Below are 14,082 nucleotides of genomic sequence, written 5' to 3'. Positions count from 1 at the left end.
TTGGCCTGAATAGCAAGCACCATGTCTGGAGGAAACCATGCACTGCTCATCACCTGGACAATACCATCCATACTGTGGGGATGTTTTTCATTGGCAGGAACTGGTAGACTAGTCAGGATCGAGGGAAAGATGAATGCAGCAATGTACAGAGACATTCTTGATAAAAACATGCTCTATTGTTCTCTGGATTTGGAGCCAAAGTTTATCTTCCAACAGGACAACGACCCTAAGCACACAGTCAAGTTAACAAAGAAGTGAACAACTCTGTGAATGTCCTTTAGTGGCCCAGTCATCTGAAAATGGCTGTGCACCGAAGCTCCCCATCCAACCTGATGGAGCTTGAGAGGTCCTGCAAAGAAGAATGAGAGAAACTGACAAAAAATAGGTGTACGAGGCTGTAATTGCTGGCAAGGGTGTGAACACTTTCACTGCACAATTATCAGACCCCAATCTTATCATTTAATGCTAAGCTTTAGTCCACACATGGGTCATTGATAAGAGTTGAACAGTACTTGATAGTTGCTGAGTGAAACGTTAGAGCCCGCAGGTAACACTACTGCCTCAGAAGTAGACTGTAGGCGTTACAATATAACAGTATTATCATCTCTACAGGATATCACGTCTCTACAATATAGAGTGCGGTTTATCTCTGGTTATATCATATTCTAGAGCTGTGAACTGTTATGTCATGTATTGTAGTTATCACTCAAAAATACACCAAAAGAGGTTTTTTTTTCCTCTACAATAAAATAAGATAGAAGTCAAAGGACACGTGAATGTGGAATAATCTGTGCAGATGGTTTAACAGACACGTCCTGGAAGCTCCACCCCTTCGTCTAATCCAACACGCACTCGCTTTCTGGTGAATGTATTGAATCTTATTATCGACTTAGCAAACTTTATACAAGAAAATATTTAACTTCAGATTATTACTGTATATTTATGAAGGAAGCCACCAAACCCTGCAAGAGGGGAAATAAAAAAGACGAATATAAAAAAGATTTTGACGCAAAAACCTTCAACAGACCTACAACAAAGTGTCAAATTGAACATATCACAAATCATTTTAATGACAAAAATTATAAAGTGATTAAATTCGCTGTTTTTGTTTGTTTCGAGCGTCGCTCTCCTCTTCATGATCATCATTAACAGAAAGAATATCTGTCATGGACTATTCCCACTCTGAACACCAAGGGGATGTTCTGGCATGCTTTGTTTGTCTTGTGCCATGTTTTGTGTTTAGGTGTGTGTTTGCCCCGCCTGATCCTTAACCCGTTCCCGCCTCTGCATGGATGTTCATTGTGTCTCACTGATTGTTCCCCCTATTTATACCTGTTGTCTTGTGGTTGTTTGCTGAGTCTTTGTGTGTTCTCCTGTCTCATGTCTCTTGTCATTTTAGTTGTCTAGTCTTCCCTTGTGTTTTCCATGTGTTTTTATCTTTGTTGTTTCTTTACTAAACCCCTTTTTTCATGTTATCCCTGCATTTGGGTCTGATTCCGCTCCAATGGAGACACCCGTCGCTGACAACATCATCATGTGAACATCAGACACCTGATTTCTAAAAGGATTCCAGTGAAATGTGATGATGTTGAACTGTTTACTGTGTTACTGCAGAATCGCTCAGAAATCCGACATCCAGCTGAGATTTAGTGGTCGCTGCAGTTCCTGACTTCACAACTCATAATATTATTAAGCTTTTCTACTCCCCTTAGACCTGAAAGGGTGGATATGCTCCTTTTTAGAGTACTTCTTAATTAAATAAAGCCACCAGAATAAAATAGCACACAAGCTTAGTAGATCGGCTGTGATAACTCCGGATAGCTCCGGATCCACCCCGACCCTGACCAGGATGAAGTGATTACTGCAAGTGAGTGTGACAAGTCTTGAATTTTTCCTTTGTTCAGAGCTAACAAAGCTGTTGTTGACAGAAGATGGCTCAGATTTGTTGCACAAGTCAGAAAGGTTTTAGTCTTTGTTGTGATAATGCAGCGTAAGTAAAACAGTATCCCACACTACCATTGATTACTTATGAATTAACATTAACCCTTGTATGTTGTTCGGGTCTGTGGGACCAGACAATTGTTGTAAATTTGTTGATTTTTTCCACTCATAACTTGATTAAATTTGATTTTCTTTTTTTTAATTACATTTTATTAAAAAACAACAAAAAACAAGTAGCACTTTAATTTAAAAATGTGATGTAATAAAGTTAAAGGGCAAATATTAACCATATATGCTGTTTATATTGCTTGTAATTGGGATGAAGTAAACATCTGTAGAGTATTTTAACATAAAATTTTTGATTGTGTTGAATTAAAAACCCAAAAATGCAGCGTGTCCACCAGACCCACGAATACTGGCTGAGTAACAAAAATACGAACACGAACAAAATACGAACAAAAATACGAACACGAACAAAAATACGAACAAAAATACGAACACCATTCAAGGCTTTGTGCACAGGGGCATTGTCAAAGCCGTGTTTCAGTTGATTGACTTGGGCTAAACTGTGAGTTGGTTAGCTAGTTAAGAGAATTAGTGTAGGCTAAATGTTATGCCAATAAGTCACTAGCCAAGGATTTGGTGATTTGTCCATTCTAGATATTATTTGAGGCTGACTTGCACCTTTATCCTTCGCTCGATACTTTTGAAATCAGTGTAAATCAGTGACTTAGGTTAAAACATAGCTACACTAAACAGCCAACAGTACTGTATGTAGAAACCTGACAGAATGTCTCTCTATGCTCCTGTTCCAGCATGACAATGCCCCTGTGCACAAAGCACAGAGCTCCATGAAGACATGGAGTGGAATCCTGCACAGTACCATGACACAGACTCAACCCCACTGAACACCTTTGTTGTTGATGTTCAACAAGCACATATAAGAGTGATGGCCAGGTGTCCACAAACATTTGGCTGTTTAGTGTACTTACCTAATGAAAAGAACAAAAAACTTTTATTAGGCATTAAAATTAAGTAAAAAAAAAAAAAAAAAAGCCTGGCTAGATTCTACCACCACTGTTATGCCTAACATTATTCAGTATTTGAAGATTGTACAGTAGCTTGTTGTAAAGTCCATCTGGGAAAAAATAGAGACAGCTGGGAATTCTGACTTGTTAAATTCAACCCCGGGTCTGGGGAGTGACGTCAAATCCACATGGCACTTCATACCTTTAAACGAGTTCCACTGTACATATACGAGTACTAGCTTTAGGTCGATTTTCATCAATAACCAGAAACGTTCACGTGTTAAATCTATAACATCAACTCTACAATTTACTGTTTAGGAGTAATAAATATACCTCAGTTAGCTGGCTCGCCTGTCAAAAATAATGGAACTGAATTATTTTGTTTACCGCTGTCACTGTGAGCGGCCATGTCGCCATGTAAAAACAGCACTCGATTAGGATGACTCTTGATTTCCTCTCTCTCTTTTTCTCTAGGCTCCGTCATGGGCTTTTATTCTCAGTGCTTTAGGTCTCTTTATCTACCAGTCACTAGATGCTATTGATGGGAAACAAGCCCGACGGACCAATAGCAGCTCGGCTCTGGGAGAACTCTTCGACCATGGCTGTGATGCCGTCTCTACAGGTATCGTCGTCTTTCCATTTACAGAGTAAAGAGTGCTTTTATGAATGGGTTTCGGTCTGCCATCAAATTATTAGAAACGTGTGTTTCAGTGTGTATGACCACATAAATGTTGTTAGTCTGATGAGATCGTTGTGTTTCTATTAAGAAATCACATTTGTGTTGGACATAACTCTGCTGTTAAAGCCTACTTTGTTTAATGTATTAGAGGCAGCACACAGAAGCTTATAATTGAATATAAACCCAATGCTCGTTCAGTTGAACCTGAAACCATGATGATTATCCAACAACGATACTCATCCCAGATTGTCCTGTGGCACTGCTACTCTTCACACTAAATAATATCACCGTATAAATATAATACACTTCATCCAAAATCATTGTGAACATTTTCACGTTGAAAAAATAGATTTTTTTTTTCAATCTTTGCTGGATCCAATATCCGATATGTTTTCCGTCACTTAGTCTGATCCACCGTTGTTTGTTTATTTGTGTAGAAAGTTGTTTCTTCTCTTCTGCCATCGCTGAATTGAAAATGTTCACATTGGCATCTTTATAGTAAGCATGGAACTTAGTTTACCTGCTTACGTTCACATGACATCTGGCTGTCACGTGGTGTTAATTCTGAAATATGAACCGTATCATTAATGTTTTGTGTTCCTCGTACAAGCAGAAACATTTCTAACTACTCAGAGTTGCACATTCATTCATTCATTCATCTTCTACCGCTTATCCGAACTACCTCGGGTCACGGGGCGTCATTGGGCATCAAGGCAGGATACACCCTGGACGGAGTGCCAACCCATCGCAGGGCACACACACACTCATTCACTCACGCAATCACACACTAGGGACAATTTTCCAGAGATGCCAATCAACCTACCATGCATGTCTTTGGACCGGGGGAGGAAACCGGAGTACCCGGAGTGATGAAACCGGAGTACCCGGAGGAAACCCCTGAGGCACGGGGAGAACATGCAAACTCCACACACACAAGGTGGAGGCGGGAATCGAACCCCGACCCTGGAGGTGTGAGGCGAACGTGCTAACCACTAAACCACCGTGCCCAGAGTTGCACATATTGCTCTTATTTCATCTCCCCTGACCTCTCATTGACCTCTCTGCAGTTTTTGTCGCTGTGGGATCGTGTATATGTGCTGGCATTGGCGCTTACCCGAACTGGATGTTTTTCTGTGGCTTCGTGGGAATGTTCATGTTCTTCTGCGCACACTGGCAGACCTACGTGTCTGGGAAACTACGCTTTGGCATGTGAGTAATAAATGTGTGGTCTGTACAAGCCCGTAATGAGGAACGAAGGTGCTTGAACTGCCCTCCAGTAATATTAGCGCCTTGGGGAAATATGAGCAAAGAAGGCTGTGAAAAAGTCTTTATTGTTTAACCAGCATGGATCTTGACAGGATTTTGACAGAGAATGGTCCCAGATCTCTTCCCATGTATACTCTGTCCTCATCAGGCTGTTTTCTTACCAGGGGGAGACTAGAATGAGACTTTTTATCTCATTTTATACAAATAAGCAATTGAGGGTCAAGGGCCTTGCCCAGGGGCCCAGCAGTGGAAGTTTGGTGGACCTGCAATCAGTAGTCCAGCACCTTAAACATTATGCAAACTCATCCCCCAGACACATATTTCTCAAGGGTGCCAATATTAATGGAGGGCACAGCATATTTATGACTTTTTGAGATCATTTTTCTAACGGAATTTCTTTATTCACTTAGTGTCGACGTGACTGAGGTGCAGATCGCTATCATAATCATGTACCTGATGTCTGCCTTCGGAGGAGTTAGCCTTTGGGAGACTATGGTACAGTGCTATTTACACACACACACACACACACACACAGTGTGCTGGCATGAATAACGAGCTCGAGTGTACCATCTAACCTCTTGTTTATGAAGCTGGAGGACATTTAGGTGTCATCTTCAAAATCAGTAACATAAAACCTCTCTCTAGCTTATGTTCTGTGCCTCCTGTGGAAAAATGATAAACTCGCAAAGGTAAATATTTTGTGAAGGACAGAAATCATCTCTAGTCATGATTGTGGCTTCAGCTTCAAGACCTGAAACAAGAGAAAGCGTTGTAGGGGAAATAAATGATTGTTCCAGTGATGAGTGTGATTTTATTTATATATTTTGTGCTAGTTGCCCGGGCTCGGCATTAAACTGCAAGTGCTCCCGATCCTGGGCATCATCGGGGGATTTCTGTTGTCAACCTACAACTACTTCCTGGTCATCCTGAGTGGTGGCGTGGGCAAAAACGGCTCGACCGTGGCGGTAAGCCTTGCTGCGTTCAGTAAGCAGATTAGATTTCTTATAATCGTCTAATATCTCACAGCATTCGAGGTGAGGGTTTTGTGTGCAGTTCAATACATCACCAGGAAATAAACACCTACAGTACATAATATCAAACACACAGCAATCTCTGTAATAAATAAATAAATAAATAAAAACAGAGTTGTTATTATGTGGAGGGGATGTGGTAGCCTAGTGGTTAAGCTGTTGGACTACCAATCAGAAGGTTGTGAGATCGATCCCAGGTCCACCAGGATGCCACTGCTGGGCCCCTAAACAACAAGGCTCTTAAACCTCAATTGCTCCGGTGTATAAATGAGATATAAATCTAAGTCGCTCTAGACGAAGTTGTCTGCCACAAGTGTAAATGTTAAAAGTTTGGGGCATGCTGTAGCCTAGTGGTTAAGGTGTTAGGCTACCAATCAAAGGGTTGTGAGTTCAATCCCAGGTCCACCAAGCTGCCATTGTTGGGCCCTTGAGCAAGGCCCTTAACCTTCAATTTGTTCAGTTGTATAAACATGAGATAATGTAAGTCGCTCTGGATAAGAGCGTCTGCTAAATGCTGGAAATGTTATAAAAGGATAATCTCTTTTTTCATGAGATACTTGAAAACTTGGTGTTTGAAAACACCAGCACAGTTCGATCACGTGTTATGTGATGAGTAATAAGATTTTCTTATTTAATATTCTACTGTAGATTTTGTCCTTATCCAGAGCGACTTACGTTAATAAAAGGGATAGGAGCCATGCTCTAGGGTCCAGCAGTGGTATCCTGGTGGACCTGCGATTCGAACTCCCAACCTTCTGACCTTCGAAGGGATTCAAACCCTCAACTTCTTAGTTGTATAAATGAGATCAATTGGGATAATTTGGCATTTGTATAAGAGCGTGTAGCAAATGCAGTTACTATAAATACAAGTGACATGTCTGAGTTCTCTGGCATGTGGCACTTATGCCCCTTTTCCACCGAGGCATTTTGAGTGCTGGTTCGGAGCCAGAGCCTAATTTAGAACCAGTTCTTTCTGTTTCGACAGCCAAAGCACGGCTCTGAACCAGGAAAAGTGGTTCTTAAGTAGCACCAAAACGCCGCTGGTCTAGACTAAAGAACCGCTTGTGTCAGGGGCTGTGGGCGGGGCTACTGTTAGCGCATTTGATAATGTACCTTAAGTATACTAATGTTTAATACACTTTTACTTTACCTCGATATGATACATTATCAGCACACATGATAGTAAGTAGCTACATGCTAAGGCTAACTTTTTTCTGTGTTAATGATAAAATAACGTTATGTACTTTCTCGATTACAACCTCCGTTTATACAAATTACATGGAGCTGCACGTACATGTTGGATTCGCCGCGTTTGGGTGTTAATGTAGGTTCACAAAGCCATGAGCATTAACAGTAAAGCAACATCCGCCATTGTTGATGTGTTTGTGTTTGCCGCTGCTGCGCTAACGTTACTGGGAAACGTGACACGTATACAGTGACGTCAGACTCGGCTCTGTGTGACGGCTCTCTAACCAATGGAAAGGCAAACAGGTTCTTAGAAGGTTCGCCAGTGGAACCAACTTTGAACCAGTACCAGCACTAGCTCTGAACCAGCACCTGGTTCTTTTTGGTGGAAAAGGGGTAATTGTCTTGAGTCTAAACCAGAGGGATTACAATGTCACTACCTGATCATTTGTTTTGTACAAACAAGCAGTTTTTAACCAAGAAAGAAAAATCCTCTTTAAAGGCAGTGTTCTTTAAAGTTTCCTCTCCCCAGGACACCAGTGTGTTGTCTCCTGGCCTGCACATCGGCCTCATCCTCACCCTGGCCTTCATCATCTTTAAGAAGTCGTCCAGCCAGCTGTTTGAACATCATCCTTGTCTCTACATCCTCACCTTTGGCACGGTCATAGCAAAGATTTCCAACAAGCTAGTGGTGAGCTTCTCTAATGTTCGGACATCTTACACAGCGCAGTGAAGAGCATTCATTCTTTTACACATTCAGACTCTTGGGGGGAATAAAACATCCATCTCGTGTGTGACATCAACACACCTTACGTCACAACAATAATTTCCCTTTGCGTTGTTATCTTCTTAATTAAACCTAATTAAACTTGTTTATTGGAAATTGCAGTCTATCAGAACAATATATAAAGCAATATACAGTATTTACACCGAATGAAATAAATGCAATTACAGTAAGCCATAGAAGCCTTTATTATCATCACATACACATTACAGCACAGACTTGCACAATTGCCCAATTTAATTGCCCAAGTGGCAGATTAGCAGTGTTGGGGCTTGAACCCTGACCTTCCAATCAACAATGCAGAGCCACATTTGTGATTGTGATGAACAGCCAACATCAATGTTAAAAGCATCATTTCGGTACTTCTTGTATAGACGTACACATTATGCCGTGTTATAGGTCACGAACACAGGGAATTTCAGTGATAAAGCTAAAAGTACTGTTCAGGGTTCAAGCACATTTAACCCCAGAGTCTCACAACCACCATGACATTATTCTGGAAATAAAAACATTTACTGTACACATAAAAGTCCTCACTTCCTGAAGGTCATTTGAGTCCCGATTACTTTTTTTTAACAGAGTTGCTTAAACATTAGGGCTGACTCATCAAGCCGTTGTTACTGTATGTTTTTTGTTTTTTTCTCCAGATTGCTCAGATGACCAGGAGTACGCTTCATCTGAGCGACACGGCCTTCATCGGCCCCTGCCTCCTCTTCCTCAATCAGTACTTCAACAGCTTCATTGAGGAATATATCGTCCTCTGGATTGCTCTGGTGAGGAAACGTAACACTGAATGATTGCTTCGTGCTTAGAAGCTCAGTAAACATCCTGGAGATGCTGTATGAACTGCATAAATATGAGAAACAGATTTTCTAGAAGTCTTAAAAGTAAACAAAGTGAACCAAATCAAACAAATGAGCCAGAAATATTATACTTCATTTAACTATTGAGAAAAATGAACCATCATTACATTTCGTCGCTGTCAGGCGGAATCCTCGTATCTCCAAAACTATTACTTTTCAGGAAATTAAAAAAACGGCGTACCTTATCTGCAGTGCACAGGGTTTAGTCCGCGTTGCAGTGGATTGTCTTGCGCTAAATTCCTGTCCTCAGACGAGCACCAGAACTAGCAGGGGTCAAGATTTTTTTTTCTTTGAGCCGTGTTTTGAAGACATTTACCTCAGAAGACGTGTTGATTCGTTGCGAATCTTTTTGAGGAGAAATATGCCGCGAAGCTCTCCCGCGGAGTGAGGAAGAGGTGGACAGTTGAAGTGTCCAATGAAGTTATGAGATTTGCGCTCAAGCTATTTTCAAAACTTTAGATTGGTTAATAACTTGTAAAAATAACAGACCCACGATTTGTAACTTGGAAAGGTATGCAAACCTTTGTACTCAGTATTTGTTGTGACTTAATGTGCAGCAATAACTACGAGTAAGTGACCGGTAACTTTTGTTCAGTCCTGTACAACGGCTTGGAAGAATTCTATCCCATTTCTCAGCACAGAAGAGCTTCAACACTGGGATTTTAGTGGGTGTCCTCACATGAACTGCTTGCTTCAGGTCCTTTGACTAGGCCATTCCAAAACATTATCTTTGTACCCCTTTAATCATTCTTTGGTAAACAGAATTCAATTATATCACTCAATCAATTTTTTATTTATATAGCACCTTACAGCAACCAAACCTGAACCAAAGTGCTTCATAGCATTAAATAAATACATAAATAAATAAAATAACAATAGCAGTTACAATAAAATGGCAATAAAATAGCAAAACCAAGAAAATTATTATAAACCAAAGGCCATTCTAAATAACTGAGTCTGCCTTTAAGCAAAGGCAGGTCAATAATAGCACGTAACTCAGATTATATCCCAGAGTTTAGGACCGGCCATGGCAAAAGTTCATGGACAGATGTTATGCTCAATTTCCTTTAGAGATGACTGGTATAATTCAGAATTCATTGTTCCTTTAATGATGGCAAGCTGATACCAAAGCATGATACTACCACCACGTTTCACAGATGGTATAAGGTTCTTATGCCGGAATTCAGTATTTTCCTTTCTCCAAGAATAACATTTCATATTTTAAACCAGAAAGTTTAATTTTGGGCTCCTTCTTCCACAAATCATTTTTCCAATAGTCCTCTGGCTTGTCCACATTTTTGGAGAGTAGTGGCTTTCTCCTTTAACTCTTGCCGTACCACCGAGGTTCATTGTTCACCTGATGGCAGACTCACAACCATCTAACATTAACTCAAGTAAAAGAAGCCTTTAATTGATTCCTTTGTCTGCTTTTAGGACTTTTTGATACTGTTTTGGGTCATATTTATTCAGAAATAGAGAAATATCTAAAGTGTTCACAAACTTTCAAGCGACACTATAGTAGCATGACTTATGTAAGGTAAATGATTGTGGAGAGTTTTAAGACACCACGTTTCAGCCGAATGGGAAACCTCCTGATTTGATGTGTTGATTCGTTGCGAATCTTTTTGAGGAGAAATATGCCGCGAAGCTCTCCCGCGGAGTGAGGAAGAGGTGGACAGTTGAAGTGTCCAATGAAGTTATGAGATTTGCGCTCAAGCTATTTTCAAAACTTTAGATTGGTTAATAACTTGTAAAAATAACAGACCCACGATTTGTAACTTGGAAAGGTATGCAAACCTTTGTACTCAGTATTTGTTGTGACTTAATGTGCAGCAATAACTACGAGTAAGTGACCGGTAACTTTTGTTCAGTCCTGTACAACGGCTTGGAAGAATTCTATCCCATTTCTCAGCACAGAAGAGCTTCAACACTGGGATTTTAGTGGGTGTCCTCACATGAACTGCTTGCTTCAGGTCCTTTGACTAGGCCATTCCAAAACATTATCTTTGTACCCCTTTAATCATTCTTTGGTAAACAGAATTCAATTATATCACTCAATCAATTTTTTATTTATATAGCACCTTACAGCAACCAAACCTGAACCAAAGTGCTTCATAGCATTAAATAAATACATAAATAAATAAAATAACAATAGCAGTTACAATAAAATGGCAATAAAATAGCAAAACCAAGAAAATTATTATAAACCAAAGGCCATTCTAAATAACTGAGTCTGCCTTTAAGCAAAGGCAGGTCAATAATAGCACGTAACTCAGATTATATCCCAGAGTTTAGGACCGGCCATGGCAAAAGTTCATGGACAGATGTTATGCTCAATTTCCTTTAGAGATGACTGGTATAATTCAGAATTCATTGTTCCTTTAATGATGGCAAGCTGATACCAAAGCATGATACTACCACCACGTTTCACAGATGGTATAAGGTTCTTATGCCGGAATTCAGTATTTTCCTTTCTCCAAGAATAACATTTCATATTTTAAACCAGAAAGTTTAATTTTGGGCTCCTTCTTCCACAAATCATTTTTCCAATAGTCCTCTGGCTTGTCCACATTTTTGGAGAGTAGTGGCTTTCTCCTTTAACTCTTGCCGTACCACCGAGGTTCATTGTTCACCTGATGGCAGACTCACAACCATCTAACATTAACTCAAGTAAAAGAAGCCTTTAATTGATTCCTTTGTCTGCTTTTAGGACTTTTTGATACTGTTTTGGGTCATATTTATTCAGAAATAGAGAAATATCTAAAGTGTTCACAAACTTTCAAGCGACACTATAGTAGCATGACTTATGTAAGGTAAATGATTGTGGATTGTAAAATACAGACCACGATTGTGACTGGAAGGAAGAACCTTTGTACCAGTCTTTGATCAACAGGAGAACCAAACCTAAGCTGACAGTGTAAGACCCGTAACTTACCAGAGACCTGTAAAGCTTGGAGAATTCTACCATTTATTCACAAACAAAAATAGTAAAACCCTTGGGATTTTTTGACCGTGTCTGGAAACAAGCAATGCATTGCTTTAAATTGCCATCAAATACCAATTCTTCTGTATTACATTTGGTAAAAGAATTAATTTTATTACTCAAGCTTTATTTATCAATAAACTCATCTGTAACCTGACCAAGTGCTTCTACCATAGAAAATACATTACTAAGATAAAATAACAACAGTACAATATGCATAAAATCAAACCACAGAAAATTTTTAAACAAGTGCAATCTAAATACCCATCCCAAAGTCTTGACAAAAAAAAATAGTCATGTGCCGTACTCAGTTATATCAGATTAGACGCCATGAAGTGTTTGTATGTTTAAGACACCACGTTTCAGCCGAATGGGAAACCTCCTGATTTGATGTGTTTCTCTTGTTAACCAGATCCTGTCTGTGGTGGACCTGGCACGTTACTGCACAGGTGTGTGTCTGCAGATCGCCGCTCACCTGCGCATACATGTGTTCAGCATCACCCCACCAGGCCACGCCCACAAAGACTGACAATTTGCCCGGCGGGAGGAGGAGGTGGGGCCAAGCGAAGACATTGCCCCGCTTCTCGAATCACAGCAGGAGAACCAAACCCTCAGCAGCCTTGACAGTGTGGAGACCACTAATTAACCAAGAGACCTGAACTGAAGCTCGTGTGCTCGGCCAGTTTGGAGTTCACTAAATCACAAAATAAGAGAAAACACCTTGGGTGCTATCTTCCACCTGTTTGGAAACAGAGCAATGAATCATTGTTTAAATTGTCACTAAATTGCCAAATTCATTCTGTTTACAGATTTGAGAAATGCACATTATTTTTTTTTTTTAGCTTTAATGAAGTGCCAATATAAACTCTTCTGTTATCGTTCCCTCGTGTTCTCTCCCATGGACAATTTCTTACAGATTTTATATCCGAACAGAGAAATTTCGCTAACATTCCAACGATTTCCCAGCAAATGTGTTTAAATGTTGAATTCATGTCCCCTACCCCAAAGTAAGCTTGAACAAAAAAAAATATGGTCATGTGCTTGTTCAGTGATTAGTGTTTGTATTTATTCTCTTAATTCAACTGGATTGGGTGTGAAATGAAGTCAGGTCTTGGATGAAAGAGACATAATTGTCAGGGACTATGGGTTTACTGGGACCAGGATCAAGTAAGTGTTAAAGACAGGACACTCCCCGACTAACATCGTCCTCATCGTCCTCCTGTTTGAACTGATGGATTGTGGGAAGGGAAGACACACAGACTGTCCTGTTTGATGATACACTCTCACAACACTGCCTGCTTTGAAGATCTCCTCCCAAAGGGCTAATTGTACAAATGAATTTGAAGTGATTTGTGTAATAAACTTTGCTCGTCTTACATTGTTTCCAGTCTTGATGTGCTGTTACTGTTGTAATGATGTTACACAACCTCTGGTGTGAGAAATGTCAGCATCTCATTGCTCATTGTGCTTCAACATTTGGTTTAATAACATTTATTTACTTTTGGTCACAGGTTTGGGAAATTTCATTCTAAATTTCTTTTTAGAGAAATTTTTGCTTTAAGAAATGTTCTGGCTTATTTTAGAATTTCCTGTGAGTTAATATCTTCATCAATATTCTAAAACAAACTGGACTTTCTAACCCCGACTGCATGAATCAGAAAGCTGGATGGTGTTCATGCTTCAGAACAGTTCCTGATGATCTATAAGACGACAATTTAAGTGGTGGCTTAATCCTTGTATCAGTACATATCCATGCAGCCATGGGATATTGTTAGTAATTGGATTGAAGACTTGATTAGGATTAAAACGTCTTTGTGTAATCGACGCATTTGATCCGACCGAGCTCAATCGGGATTAAAACGCCTCAGTGTAAACGCCTCAAATCTATCTGACAGAGCTCGATCTGGATTAAAACACCTCAGTGTAAACGCCTCAATCTATCTGACAGAGCTCGATCTGGATTAAAACACCTCAGTGTAAACGCCTCAATCTATCTGACAGAGCTCGATTTGGATTAAAACACCTCAGTGTAAACGTCTCAATCTATCTGACAGAGCTCAATCGGGATTAAAACGCCTCAGTGTAAACGCCTCAATCTATCTGACAGAGCTCGATCTGGATTAAAACACCTCAGTGTAAACGCCTCAATCTATCTGACAGAGCTCGATTTGGATTAAAACACCTCAGTGTAAACGTCTCAATCTATCTGACAGAGCTCGATTTGGATTAAAACACCTCAGTGTAAACGTCTCAATCTATCTGACAGAGCTCGATTTGGATTAAAACACCTCAGTGTAAACGCCTCAATCTATCTGACAGAGC

At 40.1% G+C, this 14,082-nt stretch overlaps 1 protein-coding gene across 1 annotated transcript in view; it reads left to right on the top strand.

Moving 5' to 3' along the window:
- chpt1 (choline phosphotransferase 1) overlaps nt 1-13,136 on the top strand; it is a 17,277-nt gene extending 4,141 nt beyond the window's left edge. The window contains exons 2-8 of the mRNA XM_060886446.1: nt 3,444-3,591; nt 4,716-4,857; nt 5,325-5,409; nt 5,748-5,879; nt 7,663-7,821; nt 8,562-8,687; nt 12,173-13,136. Of these exons, the coding sequence (XP_060742429.1) occupies nt 3,444-3,591; nt 4,716-4,857; nt 5,325-5,409; nt 5,748-5,879; nt 7,663-7,821; nt 8,562-8,687; nt 12,173-12,289 (909 nt within the window). The 3' untranslated portion in view covers nt 12,290-13,136. The remainder of the gene's footprint in view (nt 1-3,443; nt 3,592-4,715; nt 4,858-5,324; nt 5,410-5,747; nt 5,880-7,662; nt 7,822-8,561; nt 8,688-12,172) is intronic.
- The last annotated feature ends 946 nt before the right edge of the window (nt 13,137-14,082 follow it).

The sequence above is a fragment of the Tachysurus vachellii genome, chromosome 14 (genome assembly GCF_030014155.1).
Source record: "Tachysurus vachellii isolate PV-2020 chromosome 14, HZAU_Pvac_v1, whole genome shotgun sequence".
NCBI classification, from domain to species: Eukaryota; Metazoa; Chordata; class Actinopteri; order Siluriformes; family Bagridae; genus Tachysurus; species Tachysurus vachellii.
This window is presented reverse-complemented; position numbering and strand designations above follow the sequence as displayed.